This window comes from Eublepharis macularius, chromosome 4 (assembly GCF_028583425.1).
Source record: "Eublepharis macularius isolate TG4126 chromosome 4, MPM_Emac_v1.0, whole genome shotgun sequence".
NCBI classification, from domain to species: domain Eukaryota; kingdom Metazoa; phylum Chordata; class Lepidosauria; order Squamata; family Eublepharidae; genus Eublepharis; species Eublepharis macularius.
In genome coordinates, this window is record NC_072793.1 from 56,340,343 (window position 1) to 56,361,840 (window position 21,498).

General features: G+C 43.5%; 1 protein-coding gene across 3 annotated transcripts in view; it reads right to left on the reverse strand.

Moving 5' to 3' along the window:
- Positions 1-5,091: 5,091 nt before the first annotated feature.
- LOC129328245 (rho GTPase-activating protein 7-like) overlaps positions 5,092-21,498 on the reverse strand; it is a 99,336-nt gene continuing 82,929 nt past the window's right edge. For all 3 annotated transcript variants that reach the window (XM_054977177.1, XM_054977178.1, XM_054977180.1), the window contains exons 10-14: positions 14,650-14,764; positions 10,686-10,895; positions 9,306-9,523; positions 7,238-7,411; positions 5,092-6,755 (exon numbers count right to left, since the gene is read on the reverse strand). In XM_054977177.1, the coding sequence (XP_054833152.1) occupies positions 6,662-6,755; positions 7,238-7,411; positions 9,306-9,523; positions 10,686-10,895; positions 14,650-14,764 (811 nt within the window). In that variant the 3' untranslated portion in view covers positions 5,092-6,661. The remainder of the gene's footprint in view (positions 6,756-7,237; positions 7,412-9,305; positions 9,524-10,685; positions 10,896-14,649; positions 14,765-21,498) is intronic.

The window sequence follows — 21,498 nt, forward strand, 5'->3', positions numbered from 1 at the left end:
TACATGCATGGGAAACCAACAAAGAAGACTGGCACCACTACGCAGAGGAAGGCCGTGGCAAATTTCTGCAAATCTCGTCTTGACATTTCATGGGGTCACCATGACTTGACAGCACACGTTGTCTATAGTCAGCCTTTCCCACTGAAACTCAAAGTGGATTACACAGCATAAACATGATCAATGGCTTGGCCATTTCAATATGTATTACAATAGGGTGTAGATTGCAGAAAATGAAAACCAGTAGAAGATCTGATAGAGTTTATGCAATGCTGAAACGAAACATAAGCAATTTGACATGACATATTAAACAACATGAAAACTACTTAGTCGGATCATACTTAAAGCAACACAAATTACATAGTAGTATAGGCTACAGCTCCTGTCCATTTATCAGAGAATCTCCCCAAACCATTTCCTTACATCAGTCTTGCCATCTTTGTAAAAAACCCTTCTAAATAATTCCATTCTTGCTCAGTTTGTGGAAGGCTGGGAGAGTGGAAGCTTTCAAAACTTCTTCAGGATGGCAGCTCCATAAGGTGGGGACCACCCCAAAGAATGCGTTTGTACCGGCAGCTGTTGATTTTGCCCATTTGCAGGGTGCAACCTACAGAAGGTCCTGTTCAGATAAGCGAAGCTGCTGTGACAGAGTGTGAAGAGCTTTGGATATGATAGCCAAAACCTTGAACTGAGCCTGGGAACTGATAAAGAGCCAATGAAGAGACTGCAGATTGGGAGTAAAATGCATGCTCCACCTAGCTCCAACTAATCAAGCTGTGGCATTCTGTACCAACTGAAATCTCCAAGTTCTCTTTGATTGGAGCCCTATGTGGTTTACATTATTTATTATTTGTAGTCCAACTTTTCTACTGATAGTAACTCAAGGTTAGAGCTGGGCACGAAATGAACCACGGAACAAAATTCCAATTGGGACAGCTGGTTCATTTTCAAAGAAACGCATTCCATGGGTCCGCGTTTTTACGGAACAAACAACTTTTCCTATAATTCTGTTCCGTTGCTGGTTCAGGAAGCCGGACACTATGCGCTATTTAATCCATCGCCCAGGCAACGGTGGAAATTGCTTGGTTAACCCCAGTCTGAAGCCTCCATGCTTGATTGGGAGCTGTCCCTGCAAACGAGAGCTCCCACTGTCCCATCCAACCATGAAAAGGGCCAGCCCCTCAAAGTAGATACCAGCAGACACTGCAGAGAAAATGACAGGAAATGGGGGACCCATAGATCATTCCCAGAGATCAATCCCTCTAAAATGGGGGGGGGCTTTAGAGTATAGTAAAGATTAGGTCGCCTGCAAATTTGGTGGGTATTGGACATTGGTAAGGTCAGTATGCAGCCCCTCAAGGTACCTTCCAGCAGACAGTCCAGTTTCTACTACTGCAAGGAGAAAAATGACAGGAAGGGGGGGACCCATGGATCATGCCTTTCCCAAGGTTCGATCTCTCTGAAATTTGGGGGTCCATAGAGGACAGTGAGGAATAGTTCCCCTGCAAATTTGGTAGGTATTGGACATTGGGAAGGTCAATTTGCAGCCCCTTGAAGTAGCTTCCAGCAGAGATTTTACTGCAGTGAGGAGAAAAATGACAGAAAGGGGCAAACCATGGATTATACCTTTCCCATGTTTGAATCCCTCTGAAACTTGGGGGGTCATTACAGGACAGTGAGGACTAGGTATCCTGCAAATTTGGTGGGTATTGGACATTAAGGTCAGTTTGTAGCCCCTCAAAATATCTTCCAGCAGATACTCCAGTTTTTACTAATGTGAGGAAAAACATGACAGGAAGGGGGGACCCATGAATCATGATTTCCCCGGGTTCAATCCCTCTGAAACTTGGGGGGTCTTTAGAGTACAGGAAAGACTAGGACCCCTGCAAATTTGGTGTTTATTGGACATTGGGAAGGCCAGTTTGCAGCCCCTCAATTATCTTCCAGAAGACACTTCAGTTTCTACTACTGGCGAAAAATTACAGGAAGGGGGAGCAACCATGGATCATGTTTTTCCTTGGGTACAATCTCTCTGAAACTCGGGGGGTCCTTAGAGGGCTGTGAGGACTAGGTCCCCTGCAAATTTGGTGGGTATTGGACATTGGGAAGGTCAGTTTGTAGCCCTTTAAATTAGCTTCCATCAGACACTCCAGTTTTTACTGCTGTGAGGAGAAAAATAACAGAAAGGGGCACACCATAGATTATACCTTTCCCATGTTTGAATCCCTCTGAAACTTGGGGTTCCTTAGAGGACAGTGAGAACTAGGTCCCCTGCAAATTTGGTGGGTATTGGACATTGGGAAGGTCAGTTTGTTGCCCCTCAAAGTCGCTACCAGCAGACTCTCCCGTTTTTACTACTATGAGGAGGAAAATGATCAAAAGGGGGGGACCCATGAATCATGCCTCTCCTGTGGTTGAATCCCTCTGAAACTTGGGGGGTCTTTAGAGGACAGTAAGGACTAGGCCCCCTGCAAGTGTGGTGGGTATCGGACATTGGGAAGGTCAGTTTGTTGCCCCTCAAAGTCGCTTCCAGAAGATACTCCAGTTTTTACTACTGTGAAGAGAAAAATGACAGAAAGGGAGGACCCAAGTATCATTCCTTTCCCAGGGTTGAATCCCTCTGAAAATTGGGGGGTCTTTAGAGTACAGGAAAGACTAGGCCCCCTGCAAATTTGGTGGGTATTGAGCATTGGGAAGGTCAGTTTGTAGCACCTCAAATTAGCTTCCTGCAGACAGTCCAGTTTTGGCCACTGCGAAAATGACGGGACAGGAGGGACCCATGAATCCTGCCTTTCCCGGGTTCAGTCTCTGAAACTTGGGGGACTTTAGAGGACAGTGAGGACTAGGTTCCCTGCAAATTTGGTGGGTGTTGGACATTGGGAAGGTCAGTTTGTAGCCCCTCAAAGTAGCTTCCAGCAGACACTCCAGTTTTTACGACTGCGAGGAGAAAAATGACAGAAAGGGGGACCCATGGATCATGCCTTTCCCGAGGTACAATCTCTCTGAAACTTGGAGGTCCTTAGAGGACAGTGAGGAATAGTTCCCCTGCAAATTTGTACATATTGGACATTGGAAAGGTCAGCTTGCAGCCCCTCAAATTAGCTTCCAGCAGACATTTGAGTTTTTACTGCAGTGGGGAGAAAAATTACAGAAAGTGGCAAACCATGGATTATACCTTTCCATGTATCATGCCTTTCCCAGGGCTCAATCCCTCTGAATCTTCAGGGGTCTTTAGAGAACAGTGAGGACTATGTTCCCTGCTAGTTTGGTGGGTATTGTACATTGGCAAAGTCTTGTTTAGTTGGGCTGTGAGCCCATTCTGGGCTCCCTCAAACCGGTTCAGAACCGGCTCAAGTTTGGCTAATTCGTAGTTCATGTGCCATCAAAATGAATAAACCACGAAGCACATGGTTTGTTTTTTTCCTGTTCTGTGCCCATTTCTACTCAAGGTAGCTTATATAATTCTTCTCTCATGTTTATTTCCACAACAACCCTGTTATGTAGGTTAGTCTGAATGTGGGTTACTGTCTCAAGATCACCCAGGAAGCTTCCATGGAAAAGTGAGGATTTGAACCCAGTTCTCCAGGAACCTAGTCCAGCACTCTAACTACTGTACCATGCTTACAGTAATCAAGTCTTCGTTTTATCATACCATGGATCCAGGTTACCAGGTCAGCCATGGTATGGTAGGGGGCCATCTTCTGGGCTAGACAGTGTTTGTAGAAGCCATTTTTTGCAACTGCGTTAACTTTGCAGTAATACTTGAGCCAGTAGAACTCCTTCCCCCAAAAGGCTTTTAACCGAGTCTACAAGAGTTCACTGAATCTCATTGAAAGTGGGGAGCACAACATCCTTCAGTGTGTCTGCTTTCCTAATCGCCATCATTTCTGTCTTGTGTGGGCTCTGGTTCAATTTTTTGCTTTCAACACCTGACTGCAGCTATCAGGCAACAACTCAAGCCTTCTACTATGTCAGCAGGGGATTTGGATAGATATAGCGCTGGGCATCATTTACGTGTTGATGCCATCCGATTCCATGAATTAGTTCTCCTAATGGCTCCTCATAGAGAAGTTAAATAATATGTGGGATTTCAGATTAACTGATCTCCAACAGCAACCCTTTGAGTCTGATTCATGAGGAACAACTTAAATCAGTCCAAAGTACATCCCCTAATACTTCTGTCTCCAAGTGCCTCAACAGGACAGCATGATCTGTGTCAAAGGCCCAGATAGTTCCAGGAGGAGCAACAAAAAAACATGGCCTTCATCTACATTCAGGTGGAGGTCATCCACCAGAGCCACCGAAACCAGACTGAAAAAGGGTCCAAAGCATAAAAGTTCTCCAAGAAGGCTTGGAACTGGTCTGCTACTGCTCTCTCCGTCACTTTATCATCCATACTCTAATCTGCCCTTTCTAGGGAATTGGCCGCATCATTTTTGTCTAGGGATGTGTTTTTCAGTAGTTGGGTGGATAACCACTTCTTGTGAGTGGCAGAGGAAAGGCACCTTGACTTTGTGATTGATTTATTATACTTACTTATTATGAGATTTATTATAGACATCAAGGGCTCATTTATGTGGTCTTTACATGATTTTAGCAGCCAAGATGGGCAAGGATCCATTGCACAAGTAGTGACCTTCACAGATGCCAGTATCCTGTCAATATCCATCACTATAACAGGGTTAAAATGCTCCATGAGCAGACAAGATGGTGCATTAAGAATTTCTTCCACCTTGCCTAAATTACACCTGGCATCCAGATCTGAGCATATTTGTGCTATTTTATCTGCAAAACATTGCAAAGGTGTCACAGCTAATTATCTGTTCCTGAGCCAATAGAGATTTAGATATAGGAGTCAGAAGATGACATGATACCTTAAATACGTTACCCAACTGGAACAGTTGTGTGGGGTATACAGTTCTGGGTCATTAACATTATTCCTAAATTTAGATGGTGTACTCTGTCAACAAAAGAACAGGAAGGATGCCATTCCATGAAGGTCTTCTCTCCTTCTGGCTGCATATTGTTTTCATATAACAGTACTAAACTGAATATTGCAGAACAAGAGGAGACAGTAAAACGTGCAACCAAAGATGAATGCTTCACCTTTATTAGGTGTGCTGTCAGAGCTCATTTTAATCATTTTATTTACATAAGCATAAGAGTTTTTGCAAATACAACTGGATGGTACAGACATCAAGAACAAAACATGCCTATTTTAAAAATGGGAGAACTGCTTGTTCATATTTATGGTGGGGGGGGGCTACACAGAGTGAGTTTCGACTAGTAACAAGCTTCTCTCTAAAATTTCAAGTGAAGTGATGTTTGTCATTTTCCTTCTTGTAGGTTTCTTTACAATACTACACATATGAAAGTTAAAGAATGAGTTCAGGAAAATGTTCAAATAATATTGGAATTAATGACTGGGCAGGTTTAATAGCTGAACCACTGGCATTACATGCTTAAAAGAAATTGGTTTGTTTCCCTGGAACGTATCGTGTATGTATTACCTGAGTTTGGCACCTAAAAAACCCTCATATTCTGTCAGTATATAAAGACCCTTTTACTGTGTTTTTTTTAACCTGCATCATTTAGTAAGCAGAATGCTCTGAAGCCATGCTGTGTAGGTAAACTACATGTTAGTTCTTGCCCAAAGCATACTCAGTAAGGAGGTTCTATTGAAGCCGATGAAACGTGAAGATTTGACATTCTTTGTGGGAACAACGCTTCAAGACACAGCTGGGTCAAGCAGTCTAAGGAGTAGTGCAGTAGTGGTGCATAAGTGGTCTTAAACCCATGAAAGCCTTTTAGTATTTATTACCTAATATTACAGATTATTAAAAAAAAAAGAATGAGCTGCCATAATCAAGTTACACTGGTTAAGAAAATAAAGCAATCTCATTGACAATCACATGCCATATGAATGTGTCATAACGTCAACCCAGTGCCCCTCGGACAGGACAGCAGCTATTGTCACCTCTTTACCATTCAGTTCCCTCTTAAGTTTCAAAACCTGGGTGCCAATCACTACTGAGAACTACCAAGCTAGCAAAGAAAAATCATATTCACCTTTAAGAACTAAAGTGCCCATTTTGCCATCAGTTTGAGGCAGGAGTGTGCTTGCAAAATATATCGAACATTCCTACATACAATTTAAGCTTTTGCATATAGCTTTTTGGCGGTAAAAGGCACACCTCTGTCACCTTTATATAGATGCAACAGGGCTGCCTGTCCAACTGTCATTAATTACTAATAGTTTAATACTAACATTAGAAAACCAACTGAACAGCTGGATGGTTTGCATTTACTTGTAGCTACTAAGTTCATATAACATCTGAAAAATACATCCCACATTTTACAAATTAAAATATATTTAGAACACACCAAGCTGTTCTTTTTAAATAACTTAACATTGATAGGTCAACTTTTCATCATATAAAAATTTTATATAAAAACTCTCTAAAAATGGTGCATAATGTCCACCAGTTCAGGAACATGCTTCAACTGAGAAAAAAACTCTCTTTATAAAATGCTAGTAACATTTCATTATATGTAGATCTTAGTTGGTCAAAATAATATAGCTGGTCAACTTTAACTCATATTCTGGGGGAAAAAAAATCAGTTTTGGGTGCTATTCTTTGTCTTCTCCTCCAAAACTAGTAAGTCACCATGAAGTTCTGAAGGACTCTTTAACCCTCATCAGTTCTGCAGAACAAATGTGACCAAAAGCCCTGTTGTACCACTCCAGTGTCCGGCCCCTGTAAAGAAATAAATGGACATTTCAAGCAATTGCCATAGTTTCCTCTCTCATAGTTTTACTGTATTAATAGTAAAATGTTAACATTTGCAAAAAGCCACAGGCAGGAACTGCAAACTGGCCTACAGTTCATTGGAACAGTAACAAGTTCCAAACCTTCACATTTCAATATGCTGTTTTACAGGTCTGTCACTTGGAACACTAAACCAAGTATGACCATGGTCTGGAACCCAATAAATTGCTCTTAACACATTCCCTATTTATGTAGAAACAGAGCAGCAACCAATAGAAAAAATATTTGTAACAAGGTATAATAAATTGCATGTGGCTATTCAAGTAGATGGCCCAACAAAAAACACATCACTGACTTTCAAAATTAAAGATTATACCTTTCTAAAGGAAGCCCTTTTCCCTGGAACCTTCCATTTAGAATCTTATCAAAGTTAAATGTTCTGTGTGTCAAATGAAAAAGAAAAAAGGTACCTTGTATCTATTCGGCAGACATGCGTCACTTTGGATTTATGGGAGCCAACTGTTTCTATAAGGTACTGACACAGTAGGACCTTAGCTAGGATCCCATTCACTTTAGCACCTTCACTGGCTGTTGAGGTAGCTGCTAACACACAAGTTCCACTTTGAGGATCAGTTCGCCAAGTCCTGAAAATTAATCAAAACTAAATCATGTACACTGTTCATTTGCCATTAGCTGAATAAAAGTCCTAAAGGTCCATTTCAACCTGTTCTTAAAAACCTACTTAGTGCAAGGTTGATACTGAGCAGTTTCTAAATGATGAAGTAGATGTATCAAGTAATCAATTATAAAACCCATATTTTCTACAGGGAGGAACATTGGTCTTCAATAGTTATGCATTGCACCTGAATTTATTTAATGCAGGAAAAAACCTGGATTGGTTGCTGTTCAATCAATCAGGATGCAGGGAGATAAAAGGAAGGACCAGGGCCAGGCCTCAGACCAAAGAAAGCATTCTGCACTTTTCTGGGGGCGGGGTGTGTGTGTGTGGAAAATCAGGGTACGTGCACAGGGAGAAAAGCTGCATAAAAAACAGGGAAAGATTGATTTTGCAGTAGACATGGGCAAGAATCAAAAAACGAATCAAATTTTGTGACAAATCAGGCCGCTTCATGTTTAGTGAAAACACATTTCGTGGGGTCTTGGTTTTCATGAAATTCACGACTTTTTGGCCCGATTTGTTTGATTCTTGAATGATTTGTGATGCCAGACAGGCTGGCGCCGATCCATTGATTCCCTGGGCAACATAGGCCCAGAATGTCTGCAGACCTTTTGTTGCCATTGGAAACCCAAATCTTAGCCCACATAAACTTGATAGGCCGCTCTCCTTGCCAACTGGAGAGCTTCCATTCTGCCCTATATAGTGAGGAGCAAGTGGGTTAATCCCCTATGCAACTGAGGAGATGGGCCTTTTGTAGCCATGGGAACACCAGTCTCATCCCTCCAAGCCCTATTAGGCAGGTCTGTCTGCCAACCACAGACCTCCTGTTCTGTTCTATGTGAGTGTTTGTTATATAAGGCACCTCTCTCTACCTTGTGCTTTTAGTTCCAGTAGACGGAGAGAGAGGGAGGATCTGTTGCTGGGATTTGGAGTGAGAGTGGAGTTGGAAGCTTTTGGCTGGTTTTGCTGCTTCAAAAGAGATTGAAAAGCCTCTTTCTTATTTTCCTAACTTGTCCTTGCTGGGAAGGTCTTTGGGTGAGGGTGCCTTTTTTCCTCCACCCCACCCTAGTCTCAGGCCTTTGCCTGTCTCTGGAGCCTAGCTTGACTGTCTCCCTTATTTTTTGCTTGTCTTTGTTTCTTCTTAATTCTTTCTCTGCTCTTTTGAGGGCTCACACTCTTGTTGTTTCCTTTGGTTTTATTTTGTGCACCTCTCCTGCCTGGGCAGGTGTCTGTGTGGTTGTTTTGGGGCTCTCTCAACAAGCCCAGTCTCGGGGCCACTACCTGGCTCTGGGGCCCAGGTTTGTGGGTTCCGGTCAATGTTTTGAAATTTTGGCCAAACTGGGAAATGGGACAATTTCGTGGAAGTTTGTGTTTCATGATTCGTGGAACGCAATGAAATACAAAACCTTCATTTTGTTTTTTCCCCCATTTCTTGCCCATCTCTGTTTTGAAACAGATGCAGCCTTTCTCCATGCGGAATGCAAAAAAAGTCTGGGAAGCAGTTTGGAGACTGAATTGGGGTATTTTGACTATGCATGCTGAAGTCTGGAGAGAAATTGAACCAATTAAAAAGCCCTGTGCTGAAAAGACCTCAGTGTCCCAGGAACACTCTGACACATCTTTACAGCAAAACTAAAACTTGGCTCCATTATAGTCTTGTACTTCATTAGAAAACTGTCTGCTTGAAGATGCACCATTACCATGTGCAAACAGAGAGAACTATTAGTAGGATAGAGGCTTAAGAGAATAGATTACTTAGGATAAGTCCTTTCCAGAGGCGGGGAATTAATGACCTTTCTTAATCTTCCCCCATCCCACACTATAATCACAGCAACAAATAGCAAAACGGAGAGCTCTACCTCAGGATCACATGGTCTCGTGGAGGAAGTGGAGACATGCTTTCTGTTGTGTAGTGGTAAATGTCCGTATCATCATCTAAGACTTCTAGGATCTTTGACTGCTGCAGATTTGGATCCCACAGTTGTTGTTCCATCAGTACACGGTGTAGAACTGCTTTAGGAGCAGCATCAATTTCAACAGAAGCTCTCCATAAACGGAGACAATAGTTATCTTCCACCTTAGAAAACAGATTAACTTTTAGGCACTGAAAGAAAATGTTGGTAAGCAGTTTCTCAGGTTCATCATAGCCCTGTGCAGATGACCCATCCATGCATTGATTCACTGTGTGGGGATGGACAGCAGGCATTAGCATGCTGGCCCCAACCCCGCACTGAACTGTCTGCATGGTGTGAACATGTAAGGAAGTGCCAGTTCACACTCCCCCTCCCTGTGATCAGCTACATTTGTAATACAGCATTGCTAATCACTGGTAGGGGGCATACATGCAGCCACTTCTTCCATAATCTTACGCTATGCAGACAATTCAGTGATCATACAGAGGTGTGGCCAGAGCACTTGTGACTGCACTTCCTTTGTACATAGTGAATCAACATGTTGAGGGGTCATCTGCAGTTGACTATTAAAGCTATTGATTCACAGATGTAGGGCCATTTCCACACGGCTTACCTGTGCTCGTAACGTCCCGGTAGATCGCGCAAAAAACGCGGAAGATCGCGTTTCCTTGCGCGAGATTTGCGCGATGTCACGCAACGTCATGCAAATCTCGCACAAGGAAACGCGATCTTCCGCGTTTTTTGCGCGATCTACCGGGACGTTACGAGCACAGGTAAGCCGTGTGGAAATGGCCCAGGTGTTAGCCATGCAGTTATATACAGTTGCAACCCATGCTGCTCCAGTAAGGACTGTAGGAAGGAATTGCTTATGCTGGGCTCTACATTGTTCCCTCATTAAAGAATGTCGTATCATTACAACATTCTAACGGGTGTTTAGCATAGGTGGCAGTGTTAGGATGGCACTTTTAACCAATGAACAGCCCATTTTAACCAATGAATAACCCTTTTCTTACAAGGAAAGAGACTGTCCGTTTTCAGATGGGGAAAGATACTTCCAGGCAACTGGATTTCCTAGCACATACAATTTCATTTACTTCAGTTACACCCCACCTTTCTCCTAAATGGGGACCCAAAGCTGCTTTTTGCACAACAATCCTGTGGGGTAGTTAGGATGAGAGTATGTGACTGGCCCAAGGTCACCCAGCAAGCTTCCATGGCAGAGTGAGGATTCAAAGCTGGATCTCTCCAATCCTAATCCAATGCTCTGACCACTTTCATGTCTCACATCTAACATCCACTTCATTCACCTCCTCAAGCTGAAGTTACCTTTTTATACGCAGAGTCTACTCCTTCTGCAACAGAACAAGGAACCCAGTTCTTGAATTTCTCCTTGGCATCTCGAAGCAAATCCTGCATAAAATGTTCCAGGAAGATCACTGTGCTAGAATGGTTTGTAATGATAGTTTGATTTGTCTCATTTGAGATGTTTTGGTTATGGAAATCTTCATAACCCTCATCAAAGCAATAGTCAGGTATCTGTAAAGGATACAAAAATTGGAGGTTGCTCAGAGACGAAATGTACCAGATAGCACTAATCGTCACACATGTCCTCACCCAGACAGGAACCAGTTTCTGAGATGTATGGCTCACACAAAATGGCTCTTCAATATAAAAGTATTTTTATTTATTACTCCTCACAATTTCTCCAAGGACTACAAAGGAGTTTGCACGTGGCTTTGTGGTATTCTGTCATCCAGTAAAATTCAGAACTGCTAGCTTTAGCAACTCGGCATAACATTCTCTGAAACATTTATCTTGAAAACTGAAATAGCTCCAAACTGTAGCTTTTTTAATGTTGAGGGCTATAGCAAAGGAACTGAACTCAAAAGAGTGGAACATTTCCTGTGTATGACTTGCATACGTATCCCACCATCACAATGAAATGAGCAGAAATATATATAACAAGTGGGGGGGGGGGTGGACCCACAAGGACTTGTAGGAGGGCATCTCATTTCTGCTTCCTCACTATTTCTTCTTTCTCTTTCCTGAAAGCCCCCATAGTGTCCCCACCTTTCCTGCCTTCTCATCTCCTTCCCATCCACCAGCCAACCTACCTTTATCACCTCCTTGTGTTCAGCTTTACCTCCTGTTCTCCCCCTGGCAGCCTCTCCAAGAAAACTCTAGCCCAGTTGTGAAGTGCAGGCAGCCAGGCCGGGCCGAGTTGTGTGGAGGGAACTTGGGGGATCTCATTTCCCACTGTATCCTGCTCCTCCTCACAATACTTCCTCTTTCCTTTCTCCTAGCAGCTCCCATATCCCCAACCTTTCCCTGTTTTCTTCTCTCTTTCCCACATGCCAACCACCCTACATTTTATCTGCCCTCATCTTCATCTATATACCCCACCTTTCTCCACAATGGGGATCCAAAGCAGCTTACATCATTTCCCTCTCTCATCCATTATATCCTCACAACCATTATGTGAGGCAAGTTTCACTGAGAATGTAACTAGCCAAGGTTACCCAGTGAGCAACCACACACAGTAGAAGTTTGAATCTGAGTCTCCTCGATCCTACTTTGAAATTCTAACCACTGCACCACACTGGCTTTTTATGGGGTGGCTGCTGTTGTACAGTAGCAAGCAGCCCGTCCTAGGAGAGTCATGCAAAACGTGTGGTAGTACTTTGCCCAGTGGTTTGTTCCAGAACTAGCCCTGCTGAGTCCTCTCTCCTGAGAAGGCCAAAACAGCCTTGGACAGGGCTCTGCCCCCCTCCCCCTGCCTTTTACTTACACAAACTAAGGCTGGCAATACTGTTGTGGTCGCTTGTAACCCTGATAATGGCCACTGACAGGGCATTTGATTCTTAAAGAGACACAGGGCCGGCGTGCCCATGGAGGCCAGGTAGGCGGTGGCCTTGGGCGCGCGGGCACTGGAGGGGCGCTGGAAGGGGTGTTGGGGGTGGAGGCACGTGCAGCGAAGCTGGCATGACTGGGCTGCAGCTACTGCTGCAGCCAGCCAGCCAGCCCCTTGCTGCTGCCGCCACCCGGGCGCAGCCTCTGTGCGCCGCTCGAGCCCCGCTGCCGCCATCACACACCCCAGCCAGGCGCAGCCTCCGTGCACCGTCCCTGCAGCGGTTCTCAGCTTCTGCTCCCGGCTGGGGCGCATGGCGGCGGCGGTGGAAACATGGGGCTGGCTGGCTGCAGCAGCAGCTGCAGCCAGCCATGCCAGCTCCACTGCGCGCTCCTCCGCCCCAGCCGGGCACAGAAGCCGTGAGCTGCTGCTGGGGTGGCACACGGAGCAGCCTCCGCACGCCGCTCCAGCAGCAGCTCGCAGCTTCTGCGCTCAGCGGTCCTCTGCTTGCCGCCCAGCCCCCCTGCGGCGCGCGCGCATGTGCGCAGAGCGTCTGTACGCCGCCGCAGGCGCCAAAACCTCTGGCACCGGCCCTGAAGAGACAGACACTGCTTCTATCATTTTGGAAGCTTTAAAAGGTTTATTTTTTATTTCAGGTTTTTCTACATTTTTCATGTTTGTATAAAGATCCATCTTGTATATTCATGGCTCCACTCTGGATTTAAATATCCACAGATTTGGCCATGTTGAGAATTATAGATGTACCTGGGCTGCAGGGGAACACTCATGACAGAAGAGGCTCATGTACGAACTCTTAATAAGGTAGCGGAATTAGAGTGGCTTGAAAAATCAGTTCTAAACAGGACACTAGCAGTAAGATATTGGAATGGGGGCACATATCATGCCAACCATAGTCTTTTTTAAAGCTTGCTTCTCGCATTCACAGCCTCCTATGCCAAACGCATAAAGCCTGAACCACCTATTTTCAATTCCTTCCAAGCCTACATCCAACTCTGCATTCTGCAGAAGTACTCAAAGGCTTCTTCCTGGCTGACCTAGTTCTTTGCAGCCCCCTCTCTCCCCTCCCACTCCTTCTCTTATTCTTTTTATTCCTTTACCACATTGTTCTACTGGTATGCAGAGAGAGATGAGTGAAAGCCAAATCCAGGGCAGGAGGCAAGAATTACTGGAACATGGCCCTTGATTAAAAGCGGCCATTCTGCCTCATACGCAACAGCCTATCTCTGCCTCCCCCAGGGAGGCTGGACTTTTCCACAGGCTGCTTCAATGCCAGATGCATCCTGGCACCAGCTGATATTTGTTCAAATGCTGCCAAGGGGAGTGGTCAGAAGACCCAAATGCCAAACATTCTTCAGTGTAACCAGCATACTAGCAGGTCAAATTTCCACACAAATCAATGTGTCAGAAGAAGGAGAAATACTGGCAAGTCTGAAAATCAGACTGAATTGCCATAACTATATCTGCAGCCTGTTCATATCTTGGCTGGAAAGCTTGCACTTCTCTTTTGTCATAAAGGAAGTGTTCAATCATCCTGGAAAGCACAATTCCTTTTATCATATGTTTATCAATGAGGCTGAATCCTCAAACAGGAGAGGCTGAGTCACTTGGAATTTAAGCCAAGAAGGAATCGATCGTGACAGTTTTGTGCAGAAAGGGAAAAACCTGAAGAATAAGAAAGCCAGGCAATTTAAAAGCATCATCTTACATTAAGCAGGTGAGAAGAAACCAAACAGAACGCTCTCACTCAACAAATTAAACCATTAACCCACTTGGGCTACTCCCATATTATATGAAGAATAACAGGCTTATTGTCCAATAAGCCATATGGTCACCTGAAGTAGTTGTGTGCATTAAATCCCTTGTTCGTCCGGGAGCTTGGAGCATGAGCCAAAAAAGTCCTGCTCCAACCTTGATGGCTTGCGCACATGACTAAATCTCCACTAGCAGGACATCAAAACCATTTCAGAAAATTTCTTATATTTCACCATATGCTACATGGTCATTAGCTGGAAGCCACCCTCCACCTTCCAACTATCATCAAGGGGACTATACACTCCTCTATTGTGCCGGGTCCTGCTCTAGCTTAAAGAACTCCTCTGCAGCCAATGGCAGCAATGGGATCATCAGTATAAGGGCACAAAGCAGCCAAGCACCCCTTCACAATGCCTGGATTAAGATCCAGATCCAGCCAAGCATCTCCCTCCGTCAGGATATGGCATCCCTTTACTTATACCCTGCTCCAAATGAGAGCCTCCTTGCTTCCAACTCCATCTATGGGACCAGAGGGAGAATCCAGCATCCCTCCCCTGCCTGAATCCAGTTCTTTGTTTCCCTTACCCCAGTAAAATGTTGCAGTTGAGGAACTGTACTGGCTTTAGGAATGAGGTCAGGCAGTGGCTCCTACAGAGCACAGTAACCTACCTGAAAGAGTCTGTGGCACTCCATTATCATGTGGGCCAGGCCTTGAGTTGCAGCTAAGTTCTCACTTAGATCTCTCTGGTCAGGTTTCCCAGTGCTACATTTTCTTTGGCTGGATCTAAGGAAGAGGTTGTAAAGGAGAGAATGCTGAAATCACGTCAGAGGTGTAGATATGTCCATACCTTTTTCATACTGCAGAGAGGACACCACAGCACTGCTGCTTCCCCATTCAAAAAAAAGTTCCTTCAACAAAGAAAACTAGATGTCAGAGAAAAGGTCTATTGTAGGCTTAGATCCAACAAAAACATTTCCTTTGACCGAAGTCTTTTCATCAGAGTGCAACTTCTGTGCCTCTGCCCGCTTGCCATCTCAAATGCCCTCCAAAATACTACACCTGGGGGACAGAAGACCCTCCAAGAACAGCATGAAGGAAGAGTTGGAGGTCTGTAGAGAAACAATGGAAATCTGCAAACATTTTCCTCTTCTGTTAATGGAAATCTTCTGTGAATCCAACTCTTAACTTTTGCCTTATACACAGTTGCATATAGGGGTGTGTGATCCAGCTTTCCTGATCTGGCTGTAAAGCAGGATTTATGCCTATTTAGCAAACTCCAGCTTTGCCCATTCACATTAAAGAATCCTGGGTCAGATCCAGGAAGCTGGATCAAGATAGACGGATTAATTCGGTTCATTCAGCAAGCTTAGCTTCAGCCTGTTGGCTAGCTGCTCCCTGGGCTTCCGGAGTCTTCCCTGGCTTTCTCGCAGGACGAGAGGGAGAGAGACAGGGAGTAAGGCAGGAGGGAGGGGTGTGTGAGAGGCAACACGTGCAAAAGCTCTCCTTGTCTGGCCAATGGGGATTCTTGGATAGCAGAGAGCCTTTTTCAAACTGCCTACAAGGAGTTAAAAAACCAGGCTTGGCTCAGAGCAGACTCCGTTTTGTGCGGATCTGGTCTCCTGGATATTGTGGACAGAGACCGTGCTGAACGCTGCTATTGCTTGCTCTCTGGCCTATTCTCCCCTCGTTGCCTTTGGGGTTACCTCACCCACCAGTGGATTTGCTGCCTACTGCCTGGAGGAAGACCTGCTCTGCCTGCTTGGACTTCTATCTGATTTGAGAGTCATATAAGACTCACTGTTTTTTCTTGTCTTTGTGTGGAGGGAGGTTGGATGGTGTCTTGGGGGGGGGGGGAAGGGATAATTTTTTTCTTCCCATTTACCTTTTAAAAATTGATTTTGCTGGTGGGGGGTGGGTACTTTGGATTTTTCTAAATTGTTTGCTTCCAGTTAGTTGCTGTTCATTTATTTGCTGACTGTTCTTCTCTCTTTTCCTTGTGTTGTTGTTGCTTGCATGCCGCTTTAAAGGCACAAGTTCTGGGAGGACTGGGCCTTTGGCCAGTAGCTGCCTTGCCTCTGTGTTTTTGCTTGAAAGCCAGCTTAGAAATTTCCCCACCATGGGAAAAAATGGGACGTGACTAGGGGCGCCTTGTACAGGGGCCCATAAAATTGGATCCTGGGGTCCAATCTTCCTGAAACCTTGGGGGGGGGGGAGTCTTTAGTGGACAGTCAGGAGTAGGTTCCTTGGAAATTTGGTGGAGTTTACTTTAAAAATCCCTCCTGATAGTTTTTCCCATAGGGAATAATAACCAAATAAGTTCTAGATTCTCTAATTTTGCCAAAACAAATTAGAGAATTTTACCCAGATTTCAGGGATGCTGAATTTTTTTGATATCCCTATGACCCAGATATGACTCAATTGAATATTGTGTGTGTGTGTATGTGCGTGCGCACACTCCTAGTCACGTAACCCTACCCTGACTTGCAGTCTGGAGTAGTAGCCATTTCAGTGAGAAGTGGACAATTAAAACACAGAATGCAGAATTTACCTCCTGAAATTGCCCTTGCTACCCATACAAGGTTTCATGCAGCATGGCATCTCATTTAAAAGATTTTACCAGAGTGCTGGTCTTTAAGTTGCAGCTTGCTGGCACCTAAAAGGTGCCTTTGAAGGGACTGACACACAAATAAGTCATTATAAGACCCTAAGCCACACAAAACCTTGCATGGACAATTGCTTGGTCTACACTCTGCATTTCTGGTCACAAAACAGATTGCGGTTCACATTGTATGCAAATGTTTTCAACCCAGTCTTGTGAATTCCATCTATGGATTACTTACTGAGTCAGATCATAATGTAGTAAAATCTGACTTAACACAATCACTTGCGTGTCAGTTGAATGAACAAACGGCTCTCACTGATCTGCCTATCATCAAAAGTATTTGTTTAAAAGCTAGTTCAGAAAGCCAGAGGGAAAAACTAATAATATTACTCAAACACTTTCAATGCCATCCTAAAGTGTCGCTAATTCATATTTTAAGCTTATTTGTGGCATCGTGCCAAGCTTATGATTGTAAAGAGTCTGGCATTCATCTCTAACAGCTTTACCTTGGAACATTCTTTCTGACCATTTTTAAACATAGATTGCAAGATAAAGATACTTGACTTTAATCCTTGAAGCCTGAGCTGTTAGATTAGATCCCTTTGAAGTCCCAATGCTGAAAATGAAGTATTAGCAGCCTTTTATCTAACCCTTAAGGTTCAAAGCAACCTGGTAGTTAAAACAATACAGAATGACTTTTTAAACTAACTATATAAATTGTCGAAGGCTTTCACGGCCGGAGAACGATGGTTGTTGGGGGTTTTCCGGGCTGTATTGCCGTGGTCTTGGCATTGTAGTTCCTGACGTTTCGCCAGCAGCTGTGGCTGGCATCTTCAGAGGTGTAGCACCAAAAGACAGAGATCTCTCAGTGTCACAGTGTGGAAAGGATGTAGGTCATTTGTATCTACTCAGGAGGGGTGGGGTTGAGCTGAGTCATTCTGTAAGAGTTTCCCAGGGTGTGGAATGCTAATGGCGGGAGGCTTCACTGTATCCTGAGGAGGTTCTTTTGCATATGGATTGGTGCTTGATGTGCTAATCTTCTCTGCAGGGCTATTGTCGGGTGTGGAGTGTTTTGTTGGCCTGGTGTTTTTCAGAACTGGAGCCCATGCTCTGTTCATTCTTAAGGTTTCTTCTTTCCTGTTGAAGTTTTGCTTATGCTTGTGAATTTCAATGGCTTCCCTGTGCAGTCTGACAAAGTAGTTGGAAGTGTTGTCCAGTATTTTGGTGTCCTGGAATAAGATACTGTGCCCTGTTTGAGTTAACTCAAACAGGGCACAGTATCTTATTCCAGGACACCAAAATACTGGACAACACTTCCAACTACTTTGTCAGACTGCACAGGGAAGCCATTGAAATTCACAAGCATAAGCAAAACTTCAACAGGAAAGAAGAAACCTTAAGAATGAACAGAGCATGGGCTCCAGTTCTGAAAAACACCAGGCCAACAAAACACTCCACACCCGACAATAGCCCTGCAGAGAAGATTAGCACATCAAGCACCAATCCATATGCAAAAGAACCTCCTCAGGATACAGTGAAGCCTCCCGCCATTAGCATTCCACACCCTGGGAAACTCTTACAGAATGACTCAGCTCAACCCCACCCCTCCTGAGTAGATACAAATGACCTACATCCTTTCCACACTGTGACACTGAGAGATCTCTGTCTTTTGGTGCTACACCTCTGAAGATGCCAGCCACAGCTGCTGGCGAAACGTCAGGAACTACAATGCCAAGACCACGGCAATACAGCCCGGAAAACCCCCAACAACCATCCTAACTATATAAAGTTATTTTTAAAAAGAATCTGAATGTACAGGCCCTCCTCCAACAGGTCGCTTTTTTCCAAAGATTGTACTTTGCTACTGAAACATCTATCAATTCTTCCAATACATTCCTGGCTCTGACAGAGTTTCACTCACTCACTATGAGTGACAGGGCTGTCATCAGCTCAGTTGTTGATTCATCTTTCCGGGGAATGCTAAGCATCACTGGACTTGTTTTATAGCCCGATACACATCTGGGATGTGTATTCTTTTTAAAAACACATTCCTCTCATGTTTTACCTCTCTTTACCTCTCTCAAAGATTTAGCCATCATTTCCCCTAATGCTTCTCTTTTAAGAAATAGATTTTTGCTCCCTAAACAACATTAGTCTGCCATACACAAGCAAAAAATGAAAGGGTTGTTCTTTCCTAAAACACAGCTTTTCCTATTTCTATCACCATGCCCTCAGATTTTTGGCACCAGTACATTTCTAAAACAACCAGATTTTTACTCCACTTCCTAATGCAGTTTCTAAATTACTGATGTTACTCCAAAGAATTTTCTCATTTCACCACGATTGGTGCAAACAGGGTAGCTTGCTCGCCTCACTGTAGAGGAGATAAAGCCTTACTTTCCAACTATCCAACAGTTGTCTGAGATCAAGATCTACAACGCAAAAGCTCTCTCTCTTACAAAAGTTAATACAATGTATTCAAAATGTTCCAAATAGTTCCAAATAGTTAAATTTTCAAATACACTTGTTACAATGCATCTGCATATGAACATCTCTAGAATATAACATTTTTTACAGATTTCTTACAAACACTTTTCTATGAAAATGATCAATCAGTTCAGTGATACATAAATAGAACTCTCTTTTAGTCCATGTAAGTTTTCAAACGCTTCAAAAGAATTCTGATGAGCTTCAAATAACCATAACGGTGATGATCAATCAACATCTGAGGTCCATATCAATTTCCATCTGCTCCAAGCAAAATTAAATATTTCACGGTGTCATCTTTCAGCTCTTTCAGCTCGACAAACCGCTAGCTTAAAAATTTGTTTCGCACACACACATACACGCTAGCTTTCTCAAGGGCAAAGAGAAAAATCCATCAGCTCATTTCAACCGGACATGTTACATCCGCTTCTCGAAGGTAGTGTTTGCCGCCTTACTCTAATTGGGATGCTTTAAGAAGCCTCTTAGTTTGGTGAGATCAAGATCCGCCAAATTTCCCTGGCCTTTCTCCACTGTTGCCATGTTCCAGGAACACTCCCAAATGTAAAGCACGTCTGCCATCATTTTATGGGAGCCACTGTAGTATGAAGTGTGGAATGCTAAATTTTTACTGGACAGACTTTCAAATTCCACACTCAACCACACAGTGCACTAGATGACCCTAGACCAAGCCTAACTTATCTCAAAGGATGGAACCTTTGTACACCCACCCTGAGTTATTTGAAGGACATCAGGAAAAAAAAACGGATTCGAGTCTGTTTGTTTATATAAATTTACTGGTTGCAACTACGGAAATATTTGAAAGAAGCGGCTCTCAAATCATTCCCTACAGCCCGTGCACATGTTATGTCACCAGGGTGGAACAGCATGGTTTCTCACCACATTGTTCAGCCAACATAGGAATTCAAGATCTCATTAAAGAAGTTCTAGTGCCAGCATTTCAGGAAATGTGCATAGGAAGTAGCTGACATGGCAGTCAAATCAAAAGAGTTTATTGTCTATAGCCATAGGCCGTCACAATTCACCAAACATTGACTAATAAACAATTAAGTCCCTTATCACAGTTTATATAGGTTACTAAAATTAATTAAAACAATACAGTATGCCAAACTATCCCAGGGATCATGAAGCAGCCTCATTCAGTACCACCTTAGATCTTATCTTTTTGGCTGTGAGTGCAAACTGAGAGACTCTATAGGACACGTGATTATCAGTGTCAGATAACAAAAACACAATCAGTCCCTCCCACCAATGTCATGAGAAGCAGCCACATCCTCATTACTGAGGAAAGAAAATGAAAGGTCCCTTGTAGGTATAAACACAGAAAAGACCAGTTCTGTATCTAGATACTTTGAGATGTGCCAGTCAAGTCAAGTTGCGCTTGAAAATGAAAGTGAAAGTTCATTGCCAAGTTGCATGTTCTCTACAGTCTAATTTTATATCCTTACCATGCTTGGAATAGCCTCAAGGAATGCAAATCCAATTGCAAGAAGTTAATATTTAAATGGAACAAGTCACCATTAACCCTATTATCTAACCCTAGTGACAATAATACAGAATAGCTACCAGATGTTGCTTCCTAAAACACAGGTCTAGAAAAGAGACAGTGTTCCTCTACGAAGAATAGGGGTGGGGGGGACTGTAATGTCTTGCTGTATAAATAGCTTTTATTTTATTTCTGTTTGTTAATGTGAGGTTTTAGAATGTACATTACTGTAGTTAAAAATGCAGTTCTCTAAAGCAAGAAGGAGGGAGGCTGGTTAGATGAGTGACACATGCTGTGATTGGATGATTGCTGTACCCTAGGGGGCAGAATAAAGTACAGTTTTACTCAGAGTAAAGTAGTCTGTCTGGTTTAGTGAATCTGTGTGGAGGTCTTCATGTGGGTGAGATGAGAGAGTTATTCTGTGATTGAAGAAGTTTGTGTATTTTTGCTTGATGGAGGAAATCAGCCTCTGTGGCATGTGAACTCAGATAATTCCATCTTCTTCTCTTTGGGGAATATTTTTAGCCTAAGTGGCAAGTGTGTGGAAAATCAGTCTTTGTGACTGGGTCTGTGAATAAATATTTAAGGATCTAAGCCTATTTTGAAACCACCAACCTTACAAACCTATTCTGAAATTAATACACTTATAAATACTTTCCAACCATAATGCATATGTACTTATAAATAAACTCTGTTTCTGGTTAAGCCAACACTTGTTTCATTAAGCATAAAGCATGCCTTTTTTTAACCTCACAGCCACACCCATGTGCTAATCATTTGTGACAGACTGCACTTGAAAGCAGGTTTCCTAAGTGCAACAATAAGAGAGCTGGAAGAAAGTTAACTCTTGCTTAGAATGGAGGGCTTCAGAGACACACTGCTCCTTCCTCTCTGATTGGTCAATTAGAACCCGGCTGAAGGGCT